This window comes from Physella acuta, unplaced genomic scaffold (assembly GCF_028476545.2).
Source record: "Physella acuta isolate Inbredline_101_S28 unplaced genomic scaffold, ASM2847654v3 ptg001947l, whole genome shotgun sequence".
Lineage (NCBI taxonomy): Eukaryota > Metazoa > Mollusca > Gastropoda > Physidae > Physella > Physella acuta.
Window position 1 is genome coordinate 43,782 of NW_026733452.1, and position 22,767 is coordinate 66,548.

Here is a 22,767-nt window from a genome sequence, read left to right on the forward strand (position 1 = left end):
CTGGTCACCTGTTTAGGAATGCTGACGGCTTTATTGACTATCAGATGGCCAAGGTCTGGTCAACTTCGACAGGTGAATAAGACACGGGTGACAATGCTAACTGGCACCTCCGTATCCAAACGGTCACCTGGGGGTGGGGGGACATGGGGGGGGGGACAATGGCGACCCAGCTGTCAGAATGGTGTGTCCGGTCAGACCGGCTTTCACTACGGGCGTGTTTGGTGATGTTCCCAGTGGGGAAATATGTGGAGGTGGACACTGCCGGTGGCCTTGGTGAACGATCGGACACTGGCCGTATGGGGGTGGGTATCATTAGATGGTGCTGGCTGAAAGATGGTATCATTAGATGGTGCTGGGTGGATGATGGTATCATTAGATGGTGCTTGCCGAAAGATTAAGATAGTGTGAGTTTGGTGGCGAGGCGAGGGTTGTATTCTTGGGCAGCAGCGATTGTGTTGGAAAGGGATACATGTAAAATGTGGGGAGGGGATGCATGTAAAGTGTGGGGGAGGGGATATATGTAAAGTGTGGGGTAGGGGATATATGTAAAGTGTGGGGTAGGGGATATATGTAAAGTGTGGGGGAGGGGATATATGTAAAGTGTGGGGGAGGGGATATATGTAAAGTGTGGGGTAGGGGATGCATGTAAAGTGTGGGGTAGGGGAAATATGTATGTTAAGTGTGGGGGTAGGGGATATATGTAAAGTGTGGGGTAGGGGATGCATGTAAAGTGTGGGGGAGGGGATATATGTAAAGTGTGGGGTAGGGGATGCATGTAAAGTGTGGGGGAGGGGATATATGTAAAGTGTGGGGGAGGGGATATATGTAAAGTGTGGGGGAGGGGATATATGTAAAGTGTGGGGTAGGGGATGCATGTAAAGTGTGGGGTAGGGGATACGTAAAATTTTGGGAGGTTAGAGTTGGGAATGGCTACATGGTGAATGTTAAGTTTGGGAAAGAATCTCGTGTGTGTTTAGGGGGGGGGGGGCTACCAGATTTGTGTAAGGGGCACTTACTGGCTAACGCGGAACAAGTTAAAACTTAAATCTGTGTCTTGTCCATACATCATAGCTTTAACTAGACACCCCACCCCCACCCACCCACCCCACCGCCCACCCCTATCAACTCAATCATCTCTCGTCAACCCACACACGCCATTATCTATCAAACCTCCTCTAAACCCTAATACCTAGAAACCCAACGATAACCAAAACCGAATTGACACGATTCACATCCTGGTCAGTATGGCCGTCATTATCTGCCTTGAGGGAGGGTTCCTTAGGATTAGCCCCAGACCCCCACCCCCCTCCCAAACAATCCCACGCTCACGGGTTAAACCAATCAGCGATGGGGCAGTGGATCACGTGACAACTGTAATTGTCTCGAAACTATTTCATGTTGCTAGTTTTATGGTAAAGGGGCCTCATCCCTGGTCCGTTCACTTAATCCAAGCTGGGGGTAGGGGAGGGGGGTATCGTCACTTTCTAGTTGAGGGGAGTGCTGGTGTTTGATGACTCATAAGGTCCACACTCTGGGGTACATCTACGACGGTGACTAACCTAACACCAGCGACCGCAAATCTTCCCATTACAAAACACATTGCCAGATTTTCCACCAACACTTTGCCAGATTTTCCGCTTTTCATTTTAATTTCAACATCATCCAAGTTTACTATTGCCAGATTGTTCAGTAATTACCTCCCAATTTTTATTTCCATCACGATCATAATCTTCCATTGCCATGTGTTTAGTCAGCTTCTCTTTAAAATAAAATCTCAACACAACTTAAAACAGAGTTTCTTCCAGGCATCTCTTCGGGGGGGGGGGGGAGTCCCGTCCCCCCGAAAATTTTTTACCACCTCCCCCCCCCCCCCCGAACGAAATGAAATTTATATAATTTATATAGAAAATATATACTTTTAACAGTGTCCGCCCCCCCGAAGAAAGTCTACCGCCCCCCCCCCCCCCCCCCCGAAAATTCCAAGTGCCCACCCGGAGAAAAAAGTCTGGAAGAAACACTGACTTAAAACTGTCTATTGTCAGATGATCTGTTCATTAATTATTTTTTATCAGAAACAAATATTCCATTCACCATTATAAAAAAAAATATTTATACACGCCTCCCAGATGATTCAGTGGGTTTTTCCTAATTATTTATTCTCACGATCAGAGTGTACAATAACCTGGTGTTTGGTTTTCCGTAGACTTAGTGTAACTTTATTTGAAACACTCAATTGACAGATAATCCGCTAATTAATAAAAATAGTTTACAACTGTTCGGTTTTGGACGAAACCAAACGCCGGTACATTGCTAAAGATGATACTTGTAATTGTAAAAACAGATTGAATTTTTTTTTAAAATAATGATCGTAGTGAGAAAAAAAAATGGAGATTGGTTTTTTCGAACTAGCATGTTTTTTGTGCTGTTATTTAATCATGTGTAAACATTGCAACGTTACGGTCACGGTGTATCTAGTAACGTAAGTTTAAACTTTAAGCACAGTGATAGCCAGCATCTGTAAAACCAATCAAATAATAATTACTCCTCCTGATTAACATTAATTAACATTCATTTAATCAACGGGTGGCTTGCCTTTAACATGTAGTACATTGGATGCCAAAGATAAAAAAAAGTTTTGGGTGTTCTGAAGGTGACATTGGGTTCGGTAACCTTGAGTTCAGTATCGAACTTTTCAGGTGATTTGAACCTGGGTCACATCGACCTAGACTAATTGTTCCATTATGTCCGAAACCTTGTGGATACCTTATCCACATGTGGATATTTTAACCCTGTAATTGCTTGTGGATACCTTATCCACATGTGGATATTTTAACCCTGTAATTGCTTGTGGATACCTTATCCACATGTGGATATTGTAACCCTGTAATTGCTTGTGGATACCTTATCCACATGTGGATATTGTAACCCTGTAATTGCTTGTGGATACCTTATCCACATGTGGATATTTTAACCCTGTAATTGCTTGTGGATACCTTATCCACATGTGGATATTGCAACCCTGTAATTGCTTGTGGATACATTATCCACATGTGGATATTGCAACCCTGTAATTTCGCGGGTTTGCTATGCTAATCGTCGCGTTAATCGCCACCTCATTTCCCAGCACACCAAATCGAATCCACCGCATGAAAACCCGATTACACCAGCTAAATGTTAGCTGTCAAATCAGTTTTACAACTTGGTTTTAAAAAAATACTCAGTTTAACATCAGAATTTTTTTCTTTCTAATTCCTCTCCAGCGAGACTAAAGGATTAGGTCAGCATCTACATACAACTTGCCAGTGTTCATCGTCAATCATTCTCCGGCTTCATCTGCCGGCACATTGCCCCATACCCGAGGGACATCCACCGGCTTCAACCGGCATTGTTCTCCGGCGCGGAGAAGACCGGCACGAGATTTTGGTACGGTCACGGGCGAGCAGACAATAGACCTTTGTGAGACTTTCGCGTTGTTCTGGATAATTCGGTTGACCTAACACAAAATCCCTGCACGAATCTTGAATGCCGGCCTTTTAAAAAAAAATGTCCTAATGTCTAAACTCGAACTCCTGCAATTATTTTAAGTAATTGCCGCCGAGATTACCGATACCCGGATCTTATTTACTCATCCGATTTCGTCTTTTTATTTTCTACGCCAAAAGTGTCCTTTCCCCGCTGTTAATTTCTCGTACTAGCCCCTTCAATGAAAAATGCATTATTCAATACTGAACAATATTTGGTGTAGGGTTGTAGAGCGACGTCATCTAGCTGGAGTAGCGCGGCGTGCGGTGTGTTCTAGCTCATGAATCATTCACGAGCAAACAACGTTTTATGATGCGGCCTGGTGCGCATGTGCGCGAATTCACGGTGCGAATTGCAATACACCCGCCATATGAAAGCTGTCACAAGGCGGACAAATATCCACAACATGTTTTTACGAGAAAGTCGATTTCCCCTCCCTGAGTTGATGTTAGGATCTTAAAAATTAATTAAGAGGGTTTGGTTTTTCTATTCATGTTTTTTTTTTCCAAGCAGCAGTTTGTATTTTAGAAACGCGAGATGAATAATCAGCGAATAGGAGGAAGGTTTGTGTTGAACAGAAATCTGCGTTTTGACTTGTTGGCCGGATCATTTTACTAATATTTCAGCCAAATATATTTTTTCTTTTAAATATTTTCCCCATATGCCATCAATGATATAACTCACAGGAAAGGGAAGTAATAAACTTGTAGCTGATAAGAAATCACACGATAAAAATGTGATGCAAGTGTTTTTTTTTAACTAAAAATAATTATTCTAACGACCGGTATAAAAATACTTCAGAATGAATATGATACTCCGAAGCTGGCAAATGTGACGATGATAAATTTTTTATTCGCTTGTTAAAAATAGTAATTCATTAGGTTTGTGTAAGATATCATTGATCTGATTTCATTACGTAACCACTGGTAGTGATGGTGTGATTGGCTGTGATGTTGTTTAAATATGATGTGTGATGTATTGATTGTGATGTTGTTCAAATATGATGTGTGATGTATTGATTGTGATGCTGTTCAAATATGATGTGTGATGTATTGATTGTGATGCTGTTCAAATATGATGTGTGATGTATTGATTGTGATGATGTTCAAATATGATGTGTGATGTATTGATTGTGGTGCTGTTCAAATATGATGTGTGAGGTATTGATTGTGATGCTGTTCAAATATGATGTGTGATGTATTGATTGTGATGCTGTTCAAATATGATGTGTGATGTATTGATTGTGATGCTGCTCAAATATGATGTGCGACAGTGTAATATATTGATTGAGATGTTGTTTAAATATGATGTAAGATATTAATTGTGATGTTGTTAAAATATTATGTGTGGTGTATTGATTGTGGTGCTGTTCAAATATGATGTGTGATGTATTTATTGTGATGCTGTTCAAATATGATGTGCGACAGTGTAATATATTGATTGAGATGTTGTTTAAATATAATGTGTGATATATTGATTGAGATGTTGTATAAATATGATGTAAGATATTGATTGTGATGTTGTTTAAATATAATATGTGATGTATTGATTGTGATGTTGTTTAAATATGACGTGTGATGTATTGATTGTGATGCTGTTCAAATATGATGTGTGATGTATTGATTGTGATGTTGTTTTAATATGATGTAAGATATTGATTGTGATGTTGTTTAAATATGACGTGTGATATATTGATTTTGATGTTTAAATATGATTTGTGATGCATTGATTGCTATGTTGTTAAAATTTGATGCGGGACACATTAATTTCGGTGAGGTAAATCAGGTGGACGTGTTACGATTCTAGTCAGGGACCCGAACTTGAGACTTTCAGTTTAGCAGTCGAACACTCTACCGTTAGAGCACGCCATCCCAAACTAACCAACACAAGTGTTCTAAAATACCGATATACTAGTATATTATTTATCCCACTATTACTGAAGCGCCTATAAAAAAACAGTCAAAATACTGTTATCTATCTGTCTAAAATAGTTGGTGAAACCAATTAGTAATCAACTACGCATGTCAATTTAAGAACTGTATAGATTGACCTTTGTGTGGTCAAGTCCCAAAACACCACCTTTTGACCAATAGTGTCCACACCATCAATAAATTAAACCACCTCCTACACCACCACATTAAAAAAAATACTCTATCGGCGCATAAACATAGTTGCACATTTATGGTCAATGGACCCTTCATACTTTGTAAGCGAACTATTGCTTGTTTTTAAAATAAAGCGATATTTTGCTTATCATTAAAAGTAAGCGAAATATTGCGTATTATTAAAAAAAAGGGCCATATTTTTAGCAGTTGTATATAATGTGTGCGAAGTAAGGCTTAAGCCCCTTGCGTGGTATTTTTTTAAATTATTATTTTGAGTTATTTTTTATCATAAAGTAAGGTTTAGGATTAACATCAGGAATATCAATTAAACCATTACGTGTTTTATTATTAATTTATTTTATTTTTTTATTTTTTTATCATCCAATTGAGGGTAAGGGGGGGCGTCTGGTTGATTAATTAAACTAATGATACAAGACGCATACCTGTTACAACTGTACAAATAAATATGTACCGTTGTCCAGTAGACAGACAAACGCTGTGCTACCTCTACCACCACATCAACACATTTGTTTTTCAAATAACGTCTTCGTACTAAGGGTAGACACCACTGACCACTCATGCAGCCAAAAATGTACTGAGATAATTAATTAGATAATGATTGCTCTGCACGCGGTCATGTTTTATTGCCGTGCAGGCAAGTGGTCAGCTAATGGGTTTCAACCAGTATACAAGATGTTGACCGGCTGACCATTGCGTGACCTTCAGGAAGAACGCCGTCTAGCGGTAGGATGGTGCCAGACCTGTTTGGTGCCAATGTAGCAAGGCCAGTGGTCTTAGCTCCGTGATCTTAGCTCTCTTAGCTCTGTGGTCTTAGCTCTCTTAGCTCTGTGGTCTTAGCTCTTTGTTCTTAGCTGTGTGGTCTTAGCTGTGTGGTCTTAGCTTCGGTCTCTTAGCTCTGTGGTCTTAGCCTGTTGTAATGTGGTACGTTGTAATGAGATCTTTCAAGGTAAATGTGCCTAAATGTGCGTCTAAGGTTCGTGTTTAATACTTATACTAGAAGTCCTACCAATCGGTCCTACCGTTGGTCCTACCAATTGGTCCTACCATTTGGTCCTACCGTTGGTCCTACCAATTGGTCCTACAGTTCCTAAAATGTATTCCTACGGTTGGTCCTATCGTTGTGCCTACCATAACATGTTTACCTGTGATAACGCCATATTGTCTTACCTGTACTAACACTGACCACCCTAAATGTGTTAACACTCAACATGAAGTTCTATTCAATACATTTAAACCAACACTTTTATCATAAAACAACACCCTCGCCTATCAGCTAATTCACCTATAATTTATTTTATCAACCTTTAACATTTACTGGTGACATAACAACAGTGTGAAAATAATGTACGCAAATGTTCAGGAATTTAGTCCGGAATTTAATGTCTTGTGGATTTATTGTTTTCTAGGGTAACCTAACAGATTTTTTTTCTCCTGGAGCGAATTTCTTGGCAAACATTTCCCCTATCTTTGACCCTTTTCTAGCGTTTTGTTCTGGCAAGCGAGAAATGTAGACGGGGGCGTCATCCAAGTTGATGGCTACCATCACTGCGCCCCCTATCTAAGGGCGAAGAGATTACTCGGACAAAGACAGATAACTCGTGCCTGATATCAAGGGAGAGCACAAAGACAAATGTATACTCGTGTAAAAACGTCGATTTTTTAAAAACTTTTTTTGTAGAGGTAAAACAATTTATTTGTTTTATTGTATAACACAAATACGCCATATTAGTAATTTCGTCTAAGCAGAAATTAAACATGGACTCATTTCCGTTGTGCTTCTAAAATACAATATATTATATTCTTCGAACTTTAGTTTTTTTAACTAACCTTTTAATATATATTATCAAATTCACAATTTAATTGTTACTAGACCGTTTCCCGAGTACCTGTCAACAGAGTTTTTTACGTATAATATTTACACATTTATTGGTGGTGATGTTGAACTAAGATATTACCACCCCCCCCCCCAAAAAAAAACATGAGATAATTATTACAATAAATATATTTAATTCGATTTTATTAATCAAAGCAGATAATTATTACAGTAATTATTTTGTTGGCTGCATATTAAAAAGTGTAAAAATAGTTTAGAGTTTAGACAAATTGAGCTATGTACGAACTCACATAGGAGCACATTCAGAGTTCAAAAATCATACTACTCCGTTTCAAATACACATAATGTAAGCAGACGTGTAACAAGAGTGTGTTAGTGGTGTATACAGTAAACCTTCCCAGACACCCACATCATGTGTATCTTTTGTTGTATAAACCATACTTTCAATTATGAACATTGAAAAACAAATGTTCAGAAATAACACGCCCTTTAAGCACTAAGAATTGTTCAAGAAATAGAAATAAATATGGGCTTTACTATGTTCATCTTTTGCTGTACCTGCGGCTGTTGTGTACAAGGTGTGTATAAGTCGTTGTTCACTATGACGTAGCAATATGGCTTTATACACCATGACGTAGCAGTATGTCCTTATACACTTGCAAAATATGTATACACTAGGACGTTGCAATATGACGTTGCTGAAAATGTGTATACACTAGTAATGTCTTTATAAACTGACGTAGCAGTATGTTGTAGCAGAATGCTTTATTCACAAGGTCTAAGCAATATGACATAGCTGTATATCTTATACACAAGTTATGTCTTTATACTGCCTGAAACAGCAATGCCTCTATACCCTGTGATGAAGCAATATGACGAAGATGTATTTCTTTATACATTAAGACTGAGCATTATTTCCAGTGTTTCTTCCAGACTTTTTTCTCCGTGGGGGGGGGGGGGGGTGCAATTGAAATTTTCGGGGGGGGGGGGGGAAAGGGGACGGACACTGTTAAAAGTATATATTTTTTATAGAAATTATATAAATTTCATTTCGTTTATTACTTGGCAATGCTTTACGTACTCTGATGTAACGATACAGATATAAAGTCAATTTCGTCTTTAGTATGCACAAACACAAAAACATATACATAATTATTACAAATCAATTAAAGTTTGAAGAATATTTTTTTTCATTTAAATTTCTCTCACACTTGTCAAGAGAGTAAGGACTCTCAGTTCTCCCTTTATTTTCATTTCTTTAGTGTTTTGTTTGTATTTGTTGGTAGAAATATTTTTCAAAATTCAATCCATACTCATTTTTACAAATATTATGATTTTTAACACGTTTTTTTTCTTAAATCAGCTTCGCGGTTGTTTGTTTGTTTGTTTGGATGTTTGTTGTTAAAATTGACATCGAAAATTAGCACACTTCTGATTGCTCTAGAGATCTGAAATTTGGCATGTAGGCTACTTTCGCCTAACAATTTCAGATGCAATCATAAAAACTAGCAATTAGAGACCGTAATTAGCTTAATTTAATTACGCCCCAAGGACCATAAAATTGAGGACATGATTTCTAAAGATACCGACAAGACTGGAGGCCTATTGACACAGTTACTTCGGCCCCAATCGATGTGAGCGCGCTGGCCGTGGTCGTTAGTACTTCGCTTTGTGGCCGCGACAATCCAGGTTCGAATCCTGGTCGCTCAAGATTTTTAGTCCGTGTATTTATAAACACTTAGTCAAGTCATACTTAATGAAGTCATTAGATAAAGTAGAAAATAAACTATATAAAAAACTTTTTTAAAAACCACGTTTTTCATGTGTAGCAACGGACTAAAAAGGAGAAAATAAAATACTTAAAAAAAACTTTTTAAAATACCACGTTTTTCTTGTGGACTAAAAAGTAGAAAATAAATTTTCATACATTTGATGACAAAAAACGTGGGTCGGGCAGATGGGTCGGGAACTTTGATGGTGAACGTACCCACGTTTTTCGTCATCAAATGTATGAAAATTTATTTTCTACTTTTTAGTCCACAAGAAAAACGTGGTATTTTAAAAAGTTTTTTTTTAAGTATTTTATTTAATTAATTCAAAAAACAATTTTATATTGTTGTAAAATAAATTTCCGGTAAACAATTTTTATTATAGCCATTTGAAAAACCAAATTTATTATGAAGCTTATGTCAGCGTTCCATTGTAAGGAAGTTATTATTAGTGGAGATAGTATAACAGTTAGTGCTTATAGGTCTAATTTTTTTAGAGTATTATACACATTTCCTAGTTTTAGCTGCTATTGGGGTATAGGGGAACATTCTAGATCACTAGTGAGCAGACTAAGGAAGGCGCCCAACTCTCTAGTTTTCTAACATCTAGTGTGGACTTCTGTAAAGCGCCAAGTAAGTTTTCTAACATCTAGTGTGGACTTGTGTAAAGCGCCAAGTAAGTTTTCTAACATCTAGTGTGGACTTGTGTAAAGCACCAAATCTCTAGTTTTCTTACATCTAGTGTGGACTTGTGTAAAGCGCCAAGTAAGTTTTCTTACATCTAGTGTGGACTTGTGTATAGCACCAACTCTCTAGTTTTCTTACATCTAGTGTGGACTTGTGTAAAGCGCCAAGATCGCTACTTTTCTCACCGTTTTGCTTGCTTTACTGTGATAGCTTTGTTTGAACTATGTTGTATGGACACAACAGTTAGTCTTGGAGGGTAGCAACATCACCCCTGTGCTGTGGGGGGGGGGGGGGGGGGGGGTCAGATCCCCCATTTATCACGGTTGTTATCTGGCCCTGTTCCCCCAATCTGGCCGGCGTGTGTAGAAGTCAGGCCATCTTCTCAAAGCTGTGGCGCAATGGCCAACCTCCTTTGTTGTCCTATCGCCTCCCCCACACCACCTTCTCAACTTCGCCACCCCCTCCTAGCTCCGCCGTCCCCCTCTCCCTCCGCCGTCCCCACCCCAGCCCCTATGACCCCTCCTTTGACCACATCCCTCTACACAGTATTGATAAGATGGGCCTGTATTGGCCTGGGAAGCTTGACATCGGCTGCTGGTGAAACTATTCCTGTTTATGACGCAATTGGGGGGAATATCCATACCACAATCTGTAAACTTTGTTCCATTTAAAATTATTTGGAAACGCCATACCACATTTCGTAAACTTTGTTTCCGTTTAAAATTATTTGGAAACGCCATACGACATTAAGGCAATTTTGTTTTCATTTAAAATTAATTAATAAGACACAACGTCGTTAATGACGTGGCGAAAAATAAAATGCCAACACACATCCAAGCAAATCATGTGGCGTTAAAAAAGCGCATCTGTTTTCAGATTTCCGATCCTTCTATTTTGTGTATCACTCAAAGTTTGAGAGTTCCGTCCCTTGAACAGATGTGTAGGTGTAAGGAAGTACAGGACAAATGTAGCATCTGATGCTCTCCTGTCTGAGCAATGTGCTGCTTATGCTATGTGTGGACTTAGGCTTCAATTATTGCGGTTTAAAAACAGTTGTATTGTGGGTTTTAAAGAAATATTTGAAGAAAGCTTTAACAAGCAAACAAGAGAGTTCCGCAGAAGTTTGGAATTATTTGAAGCTTATGTGAAATGATATGTGTCAAAAAAATCGGATATGTGGGCACATACACGTGACTATAGACTTGAGTTTGTACACATTTAACCTGTGACCTTGTACATATCGAACATGTGACCGTGTACACATTTAACCTGGGACCTTGTACACGTCAACATATGACCTTGTACACATGTAACCATTGCCCATGTACGTATTTAACCTGTGACCTTGTACACAGCCTGTGAACGTGTACACATTCAACCTGTGCCCTTGTACACATTTAACCTGTGACCTTGTACCCATGTGACCTTGTACACATGAACCTATGACCTTATACACGTTAGACTTTGTGACCTTGTACACATTAGACCATGTGAGTTTGCTCACGTACCACCAGGTACAACACGGCTTGGGTCACGTGACGCGCCGCTGGACTACACGCATCTTTTGACCAGACTCTCACCGTGCTACGGTCAAGACGACCGCTGGGGAGGTGTGGGGGGGGGGGGAGAAGGGGGAAGGTCTTGCATAACTTCTGACCTGCCGCCTTACGCAATGAACTTGACCTTTCGGACAACGCCAAGCTCTGGTGATCCTGTCTTGCCTTGCGGTCTTGTTGCACCGTCTCATACCCTTCCCCTGATACCGCAAGTGAGATGGGGGGGGGGGGGGGGTAAGGGAATAGCCTGGGTATAGAACTGTATGCGATTTCATGCGCGTATCGAGATACATGAGAGCTATATCTTGTGTGTGGTGAGATAGCTCAGTACTCTTTGGTGTGTGATGAGATACATCAGCATTCATTGGTATAAATTTTACTATACATATACAACCTACGCTCACTACATTACAGTTAATTGATCTAAGTTGATTTGCGCTCACTGAATATTTTACACATACACATATTAACAAATTCCATGCACAAACATAAATGTGACTTTTTTCCTGTGACTTTTTTTTCTGTTTTTTCTCTGACTTTTTTTCCTACAATCGTGACGAGATAGATGCCTCACAACCATAGTGAGATAAGAAGCCTCTGATTTATACGGTGTGGTAGATTAGATGACTTTATTCGCTTGCTTAGATGACTTTGATTTTTTTATGTTGAGATGACTTTGTTATTGACTGTTGAGATGACTTTGTTATTTACTGTTGAGATGACTTTGTTATTGATTGTTGAGATGACTTTGTTATTGATCGTTGAGATGACTTTGTTATTGACTTTTGAGATAACTTTGTTACCGACTGTTGTGATGACTTTGTTACTGGTAGAATTTGTGTAACACAGTCACGCGATCACGAATCCCACCGGAGTAACTTTAACGCTGACGCGTCAGACGTCACGTAGCCGTGTTGTCGTCACGTGGCGTGATCAGTGTAGCGTGATCGACTGGTTGGTTACAGTACCCATCTCCATTTTCCACACACGCACCATCCACCTTGCCGGCGGCCGTACACGATCGGTCCTACACGGCACATTACGCGGGTTCAAATCCTGCCAGCACACAGTGGTGAGCTGATGTCTCCACTGATCATCTAACCACGTTTTAAAGTCTGGCAAATGTTTGAATCAGAGGCGTAGCGAGGGGGGAGGGGCGGGGGGTACATATGTCCCCGGGCGCCGACCCCAGCGGGCGCCAAAATGAGTTATAAAAAAATAAAAGCTCATTTTAGCTGCAAATTATAAATTTAAAAAATATATATGGAGGGGGGGGGGGGGGCGCCAAATTAAAAGTTTGTCCCCGGGCGCCGAGAAGGGTCGCTACGCCTCTGGTTTAAATCGGATACTCTTGGAAACTATAAAACAATCAGCTTGCAATATAAAAAAAAATGTCATGTATGGTCACTTTATACGTCATTTTATTTTGACGTAAATATTCAACTGTTTTGTTAAAATTGATTTTTTTTCGGTATTAAATCTTATTTGAAGTTTCACGAAATTAATGAACGGTGAACTGGCTATTTAATAATTGTTCTTGTGTGGCGATTTTCTTTTCTATCCCTCTATTCTCTTAGTCCCCTTCTTGGTTATCGACCGCCCCCCCCCCCCACACACACACACTCAACACAAAATTTCCAGGATCTTACATATTTTTAATTTAAACTTGCGATGTACCTAAATGCCTACAATATAACCCACCCCCTCCCCACAAACTCCGAAACCTCACGAAGTTCCCCCTCAATCTCACATAATATCTCCCTCCCCCCTCCCTCCTCTTCTTGCTCCCTCTCTAGACACAAAAATACCGGCCCTCTTGTAATGAGGCAGTGGCCAGGTAGAGATGGGGGGGGGGTGATGTACACGGTACGGCATCCAATGATGGCGACAACACGGCGTCTTCATGTTTGCCAAAATGGAGGGTTTATTTTTTTTTTAGAGGCCGAAGTTTTTTTACCTTGTAAAAATAAAATTAGCGATTAAATTAACTTGGAGGAGATCTTTTTGTTGGTAGTGTTTCTGGACTAGATGTAGCGACATTGGTACCTAGAAATTGGAGCGGCCAATACCCCCCCTTTCATCTGGCTGTTGGTAGTGTTTCTGGACTAGGTGTAGCAACATTAGGTACCTAGAAGTTGGAGCGGCCAATACCCCCCCTGTCATCTGGATGTTGGTCGTGTTTCTGGACTAGGTGTAGCAACATTAGGTACCTAGAAGTTGGAGCGGCCAATACCCCCTGTCATCTGGATGTTGCGCAATGACTTAGTGCTTGGCAATTTGTATACAATGTTTTGTGCTGTATTGTCAAAGTTATGTCAACAATTAAATAGTAATAGGAAAAACTTGAAAAATTATTTCATGTGCTGAAAATAAGAAAAATAAAACAAACTTGCTTTCTTTAATAAAAGCTTTGGTCACTCATGATATCTCCCTAATTAGTGCGCCCGCTCCCCCCCCCCCCCCCTCACCCTCACATCAAGCAATGTTGTACGAAGAATATAATTAAATAACGTTATATAAGGTTGAGTTACGTTGGGTAAAAATGTGTCACGTTGTGTAACATCATGTAGCTATGTGCTACCTTTAAGTAACTCCGTGCTACCTTATGTAACTCCGTGCTACCTTTGTTTCACGTTGTGTCACGTTGTGTAACATGTAACCATGTGCTACCTTATGTAACATTGTGCTTACATAAGGTAGCACAGGTTTACATAAAGTAGGGCATTGTGCTACCTTATGTAACTATGTGCTACCTTATGTAACTCCGTGCTACCTTATGTAACTCCGTGCTACCTTGATGTAACTATGTGCTACCTTATGTAACCCTGTGCTACCTTGATGTAACTCCGTGCTACCTTGTGTAACTATGTGCTACCTTGATGTAACCATGTGCTACCTTTATGTAACTCCGTGCTACCTTGATGTAACCATGTGCTACCTTTATGTAACTCCGTGCTACCTTGATGTAACCATGTGCTACCTTGATGTAACCATGTGCTACCTTTATGTAACTCCGTGCTACCTTGATGTAACCATGTGCTACCCTTATGTAACTCCGTGCTACCTTGATGTAACCATGTGCTACCTTGATGTAACCATGTGCTACCTTGATGTAACCATGTGCTACCTTGATGTAACCATGTGCTACCTTGATGTAACCATGTGCTACCTTGATGTAACCATGTGCTACCTTGATGTAACCATGTGCTACCTTGATGTAACCATGTGCTACCTTGATGTAACCATGTGCTACCTTGATGTAACCATGTGCTACCTTTCTCCTCCCCAGGTTGTGTACAAGGTAGCCTCGCAGCCCGGGTATGACTTTGACTTGGGCTACCGACTTCTTGCAGTCTGCTCATCCCACAAGGACCTCTTCTCCCCCAAGGCAGCCAGTGAGTCTGTTTGTCTGTCTGTTTGTCTGTCTGTTTGTTTGTCTGTCTGTTTGTCTGTCTGTTTGTCTGTCTGTTTGTCTGTCTGTTTGTCTGTCTGTTTGTCTGTCTGTTTGTCTGTTGACTGCTTTTTTTGTGTATAATTTTGTCTGTGTAGTACAAGCTAACCCTTGGTTTTTTTCTGTATTGTATTGTCTTACTCTTGAATCACCATTTATCTTATCTCATCCTGGTGCAAGTTTGATGTCACCATTTCCCTCTCTTGTCTTGGTGTCACCACTATCCATCACTTGTCTCGTATCACCTATGTATTGTCTCACTCTTACATCAACCTAGTCTAATTATTACATTGTCAAACAACTGCATGGTCTCACCAGTATGTTGTCGCACCATTTTCTTGTCTCACCATTTCTTTATAAAACCATTCTATTGTCTCACTACTGTTTCATCTCAGTCTAAACTTGTCTCACCATTGTCTTGTCTCTCTCTTTTCATTCACCATTGTTTGCTGTAACCTTTGTTTAGTCTCACCTTGTCTCACCGTGTTGGTCTCACCCTTGTCTCACCTTTCTTTAGTCTCACCCTTGTCTCACCTTTATTTGGTCTCACATGTCTCACCTTTCTTTAGTCTCACCCTTGTCTCACCTTGTTGGTCTCACCTTTGTTTGGTCTCACCCTTGTCTCACCTTTCTTTAGTCTCACCCTTGTCTCACCTTTCTTTAGTCTCACCCTTGTCTCACCTTTCTTTAGTCTCATCCTTGTCTCACCTTGTTGGTCTCACCCTTGTCTCACCTTTATTTAGTCTCACCCTTGTCTCACCTTTGTTTCGTCTCACCCTTGTCTCACCATTTCTTTAATCTCACCCTTGTCTCACCATTTCTTTAATCTCACCCTTTCTTAAGTCTCACCTTGTCTCACCTTTGTTTCGTCTCACCCTTGTCTCACCATTTCTTTAGTCTCACCCTTGTCTCACCTTTCTCGTGCCCGTCTTATCTCCCATTGTTCTGCTGACCAGGTAAAACTAACGTCTGTCACGTGGTATCTACAAATTTATTTCTGTCTGTCGGTCCTCCTGCCCCACCCCTCCTCCCCTCCCTGACTCCCCCTCCCTTACTCCCCCTCCCTCATGCGCTCCTGTTTCCCACACTATCTTGCTCACGTCGGAAACCAATTTATTCCTGAAGTGTGTGCTCACGATGCTCTTCCTTGTGCACGTGCATAGGCGGAGCACCCGCAACTCTGGTCCGTATTGCATGCGGCGGTTTTTTGCGTCGTGCACCTGTTTCTTAATATGTGTGGATCGGCAGGACCGTAGATAGCCAGCATCAACAGGACCGTAGATAACCAACAGGACCGTAGATAGCCAGCAGGACCGTAGATAGCCAGCATCAATAGGACACTACATAACCAACAGGACCGTAGATAGCATCAACAGGACCGTAGAGAGCCAGCATCAACAGGACCGTAGATAACCAACAGGACAGAAGATAACCAACAGGACCGTAGATAACCAACAGGACCGTAGATAACCAACAGGACCGTAGATAACCAACATGACCGTAGATAGCATCAACAGGACCGTAGATAGCATCAACAGGACCGTAGATAGCCAACAGGACCGTAGATAGCCAACAGGACCGTAGATAGCCAACAGGACCGTAGATAACCAACAGGACCGTAGATAGCATCAACAGGACCGTAGATAGCATCAACAGGACACACTGACACCGTTAGGCTGAGCGGGTGGGGGGAGGGGGGGGGGTAATCAACTTGACATGCTCGCTGTTACAGGTGTGTAAATATTGTTTAACTCACACTGGACCACGTGCGACTGCCGTATGTAACCACGTGCAACTTAACACTGGTTATACCACGTGAAACTTTACCTTGCCTGGCTATACCACGTGCAACTTTACCTTGCCTGGCTATACCACGTGAAACTTTACCTTGCCTGGCTATACCACGTGCAACTTTACCTTGCTTGGCTATACCACGTGAAACTTTACCTTGCCTGGCTATACCACGTGCAACTTTACCTTGCCTGGCTATACCACGTGAAACTTTACCTTGCCTGGCTATACCACGTGCAACTTTACCTTTCCTGATTCAAACACGTGAAACTTTACCTTGCCTGGTTATACCACGTGAAACTTTACCTTTCCTGGTTCAAATACGTGCAACTTTACATTGCCTGGCTATACCACGTGAAACTTTATATTGCCTGGCTATACCGCGTGAAACTTTACCTTGCCTGGCTATACCACGTGAAACTTTACCTTGCCTGGTTCAAACACGTGAAACTTTACATTGCCTGGTTCAAACACGCGCAACTTTACCTTGCCTGGTTCAAACACGTGCAACTTTACCTTGCCTGGTTATACCACGTGCAACTTTACCTTGCCTGGCTATACCACGTGCAACTCTACCTTGCCTGCTTTAGGCATGTACAATTGTGCATTGCTGCTTTGCAATAGCGTGTGCAATTGTCGCCTCGTTACGAGGTTTCTGATTTTCTTCCAATCTCGCCTTACGACTTAGCTATCATTTGTTAACTCGACAAACTTCGAGTTGTGCAAACTTCCGGTGTCAAGCGTCTTACTTTTGTCTTGACCAGCAGACGTCCTGGATGAATAAATGTCCACTAAATCCTGCAGGCGCCTTATGCCTTTTCCAGAAAATCTTGCTGGTGCATTATTCCCTGCTCACAATATCTTGCAGATTCTAGTCTGCTCCTTATGCACTGTCCACAAAATCTTGCGCCTTATACCCTTATACCCTGCTAAACCGAAAAGTCTCGAGTTCGAATCCTCGGGCAGATGAGGCTCGTTAGCTGGGGACAGCCACTCTTCTTGGAGAGTCAACTCCAAAATTAAACAACTGCTGCCTTGTAGTTTGTTCTTGGTTGGACAAAGGCTATGGAAGCAAATCCAAAAAGAAAAGCAGGCTGAAATCGTAGTCAATGGCCTCAATGGCGCATAACCGTTGACACGTAACGCTTAATTGTGTTGGAGGCGTGGTCGAGTCGACAGAAAGCTCATGTTTGATAAATTCGAAGAAAGTCTCGAGTTCAAACCCACTGGCAGATAAATCTCGATCCCCTTCAACATTAATAATTAAGAACGAAGAAGAAGAAGAAGATACCCTACCAAGAAAATCGTCCAAGTGCCTTATGTTCTGCCAACAAAATGTTGTAGGAGCCTTAAGCTCTGGCGCCTTATGCCCTGTCCACTAAATCTTTCAGGCGCCCTATGCCCTGTCCACAAAATCTTGCAGGTGCATTATGCCTTGTCCACTAAATCTTGCAGTCGCCTTATGCCCTAGCTTAAACTTTAACCAAGCCCTACGTCCGGCGGATTCGTATCCCAGTTGACCTGCCTTGACTTCCTGTACGATGCGCAAAGACCCTTCTGCGCATCCCTGGAAATCCGCTTCCAGCACGTATAAAATTTTTGTAGCCAGTGCCTGAACGTGAGCACATTTGCACGCGCGCTCGGGACATAAAAGAAACAGCGATATTCGAGACAGCACGCAAGCATTTTAATTGAGTTAACACATCCTTTGATAGAGCAGCCGTTTTACCATCGTTAGCTCCTTCGTCGGGCTTTCAACGCTTGGGTTAAGCTCTTGGTTTTCCTGCTCGCCCTGTGGATCTGAGGGCTTGTGATGTGATTATGGCTTAGTACGGCGGCGAAGGGTTAGAGTTAGGTGCAGGTTTTGGGTGGGCTGAATCCAGGGTGGGGTAATTGTTTAACATGTCAGTGACATTCATGGTAATTAACAATCGCGGTGTTTTAGATCACGACGCGTGAAAATATTTTAAACAAAGTATTGTGAGGTTGTTTTTTTTTTTACGAAAAAAAAAATCTGGCAACATTCGTAACGTTGCTTACAATAACAAATAGGTAGCCAGGCAGCCTGGTTGCCAGATTGTGCTCCCAAATGTGCGATGAATCTGGACCACGGGACTCGCGTCTCTTCCAGCACTTTTAGAAACTAGTTTGATACTCAATTCTGGCGGAATATTTTCTTTCCTTTCTGACGCAAAAGGAAATGAAACAATATGGCGTTTCCGATCCCGGGGTGACATACACATAATACATATAAAAACTATCCTGGCGCCCCCTGGTGAATCATAAGGCGAGCTGGCTCACTTTCGTCCTCGGTCTGTGCTCGCGAGACAGACGTCCTTTTATAGTCAGTGCAAGTGTTCTCTGATGCTGGCGTGGTCTGGTCCGGGGTTCGAATACTTCCCACACCCAGGATAAAAATTATTTTGTTTTTCATAAATTGCTTGTTGCTGATTAGTCAATAACTAGCCAAGTGCTTTTCAAGTTGAAATTTAGTTTTTAACCTAACTAGACTTACGGGTAAGACTATATCTGCATGATTCATCAACTGTTAATTATGAAATGCAGTCGTTTGCCGTTTATTGCATACTCTTTTATGCACAGACTTTTAATAGGTTTGAATATTGCTTGTTATGTATGAGCCTATTTTTTATTCTTAAACAAAAAACTAACAAAAACAAATGACTGCTCCACCAACAAATGACTGCTCCACCAACAAATCAGTGCTCCACCAACAAATAACTGCTCCACCAACAAATCACTGCTCCACCAACAAATCACTGCTCCACCAGCAAATGACAGCACCACCAACAAATCACTGCTCCACCAACAAATCAGTGCTCCACCAACAAATGAATCCACCAGCAAATGACTGTTTCATCAACAAATGACAGCTCCACCAACAAATCACTGCTCCACCAACAAATCATTGCTCCACCAACAAATCACTGCTCCACCAACAAATCACTGCTCCACCAACAAATGACTGCTCCACCAACAAATCACTTCTCCACCAACAAATCACTGCTCCACCAACAAATCACTGCTCCACCAGCAACTAACGGGCAGACAACCCCCACCGTGTTGCTTGATTGACACAACTTTAAAACGGTGTCGACCTATCCATTTCACCAGAGTGGCTTCCCTTGAATCGACAAAGACCCGGCTAGTCTAAACACAGCTAATCAAACACAGTTGCGTTTAAACGAGTCATTTATTGACCCAGAGCTTCAGATACAACCGTTTCTCTATAGGTCAAGGATTAACTCAATAAATGTACGGCTTTCATAACAGTAGAGACGGATATACATATGTAGGTATATATATATATATATATATATATATATATATATATATATATATATATGAGGTTTTAATAACTGATGATTTATGTGGATGTGCATTTGGTTATGGGCAAGGGCGGATGCTGGGCATACGAGCCTTAACCCTCTGGTCAGTGTAACCTTACATAGAACACGGTCACCTGTATCCCCCCCCCCCCCCTGACGTGGTCACTGCCGTCTGCTGTAAGCGCCCCACTTAACACCACAACCCCTCGTCTTCTAACACCAGTCCCAGACACCATTACACCAATTTCTCGTATTCACTCCCGCTAAGTTTATAGGGTCACGGATCCTCCCCCTCTTCTCCCCCCCCCCCCCCCCCCCCCTCCACGTACTCCCCCGTTTAAAAAAAATCCCATGTTAAAAACCCCGACTGCTGGCATGAAGTGTGGAATAAACGACACAAGAACTGTGCTAGAAAAAAAAAAGGAGGAGGGGTGGGGGGGGGGGGGGGGGTTAGGGTGAGGATTCAATTTTTTTTCACGAGAGCTATTGCCCGGAGATGGGCTGGGAAAGGTGGTGTGGGGGGGGGGGGTATCAGATCTATTTTAATACGTGTAGAAAGGAATCTAAAGGAGGAAAAATAAAAACTTTGACCGGCGAAATTCTTAAACTGAAACGTTAATCAACAACACATGCTAGGATGTCTAAAAAAAAAAAAAAAAACACGTGAAGACCTAGTTATTTCCCTTGTCTGGGTTTTTAGAGTTTTTCCCCCTGGCTGGATTTAGTGATCTTTTATAGCAGTAGTTCTCAAACTTGCACTTGCTTGGCACAGACTTGATTTTTTTAACCCCCTACCCCTAGCATATCCCTATATAACGTCTTATCGTGCAGATAATTTACCTCTTGCATGATCACACTAATGCTATAACACGTGAACATTCGGGTCTCCTATTGAAGGTAAATACCTGATAAGCTAAGACAAACAGGGTAAAAAATGCTATGATTTTCTTAAAATTGCTAGGTTTTAATGATACCCGGATAATAGTTATGATAGGCATATTAAAGCAAATATACATGTGGCCGTATACAGTGGTGGATTGATGGATATATGGACCAAAAAAACACAATTGATGGATAGGATGACCAAACAACCCTCAGGCGCCTCCAAATATTAAGGGCCAAAAATTATCTTCCGACTACATAAAATATGTAAATACTCTGTGGGATATAACAGGCTCAGAAACACTAGATAGTTTTCTTCAGGGGTATCATTCAAGCTTTTTCTACCACTGTAAGTTTATCTTGAGACTTGAGTGATAAGTGTAAAATCAGGATGTGATACCACGTGATAATACTTTAGCCTATTACATAAGATTAATCGTCCTAAACAAATGAGTAAATGTCGAATTTTTTAAAAAAAGTTCATGATACAGGTTAAAAAAAAAATTATGTAATTGTTTATCCGCGCATGCGCCTTAAAAAAAAATTAAAACGTAACATCAGCCGTCCCAGTCGACGAAGTTTTAGTCTGGCTTTCTGTCGACTTAAAGCCAGAATTTGGCTCGCGATTTTTTAATTTGGCTGCAAACTACTTGGCAACTCGTTGGCCAGGAATGCAGTTAATTGCTATTAATAAACCCAATGCGAGTCAAATCTGGAATTGAACGTTCAAACACGAATTTTAATTTTCCGAAATCCGAAGTTTTTGGTGTGAAGTTACGTGCAAGCAGACGTAAATCAAACCGTAGCAGACGACATTGTAACGTAGGCGTCGCCATTTTTTAAAGAGCTGCCACATTCCTCACTCACCCCTTCTCCCCCTGTCTATCAGCAAAGCCCTCACTCTGGAAGCGTTCTGACAATTCACAGGTACTCAGAGATGCTCGCGGAAGATGTCTGGGGGTGGGGGGGGGGGGGGGGAAGTTGGGGGGCGGGGGACACCAAGGTCGGGTTTATTTATACCCCTGATGAACACTTACGATTTTTTTTCACCTTTTCCGAGAACCCACATCGTTTTCTTACACAATAACGGGTTAGTGAATCTTTTACAACTAGGAACCTGTGTGCAGGGGAGGGGGAGGGGGAAATTCCGCAGGGAGCCGCAGCTCACTGGCACTTAAAATACTGTAGCGCCCCGATGGTCGGGCTGGGGATCACCTGCTCTTCCCCCCCCCCCCCTCCGGACAGTTGCGGGACCTGGCGTCACGATTTATTCACGGGTCTACAACTTAACCCGTGCAGAGTCGGGGCGTCGCTACGGGGTCTGTTGCTTCTAGGGGGTCAGTCGGTTTTTTTGTGTGGATCTTTTGTTTCCAGGGGTCAGTCATTTTTGGGATCTGTTATTACCAGGGGTCGGTCATTTTTTGGTATCTGTTATTTTCAGGGGTCAGCCAGTTTTGGGATCTGTTATTTCCAGGGGTCAGCCATTTTTGGGATCTGATGTTTCTAGGGATCAGTCGTTTTTAGGATGTGCTGTTTATAGGGATCGGTCTTTTCTATTGGTCAATCAACTACACAATTCTTACAAAAAATTTTTTTTATATTTACAGTGTAGTATATTTCAAGATACTCCTCTGTGGTAAGCCAAATTGGCTTCCCTCCTAATTACTGGGGCGCAAACGCCCAGCGTTGAACCCTTCAGATTACTTAATAAGCGATCGACCTCCATACACCCGTGACATATTCTATTAAGCAATGGTCTTTAACGCATCACTTCCCCAGTAATCGGTGTTCTTTGTTGGCCT

General features: G+C 41.5%; 1 protein-coding gene across 4 annotated transcripts in view; it reads left to right on the plus strand.

Annotated features, from left to right (window-relative positions):
* LOC131931346 (zinc finger MIZ domain-containing protein 1) overlaps window positions 1–22,767 on the plus strand; it is a 114,888-nt gene that overhangs the window by 26,705 nt on the left and 65,416 nt on the right. For all 4 annotated transcript variants that reach the window (XM_059288123.1, XM_059288125.1, XM_059288124.1 and 1 more), the window contains exon 3: window positions 14,784–14,889. In XM_059288123.1, the coding sequence (XP_059144106.1) occupies window positions 14,784–14,889 (106 nt within the window). The remainder of the gene's footprint in view (window positions 1–14,783; window positions 14,890–22,767) is intronic.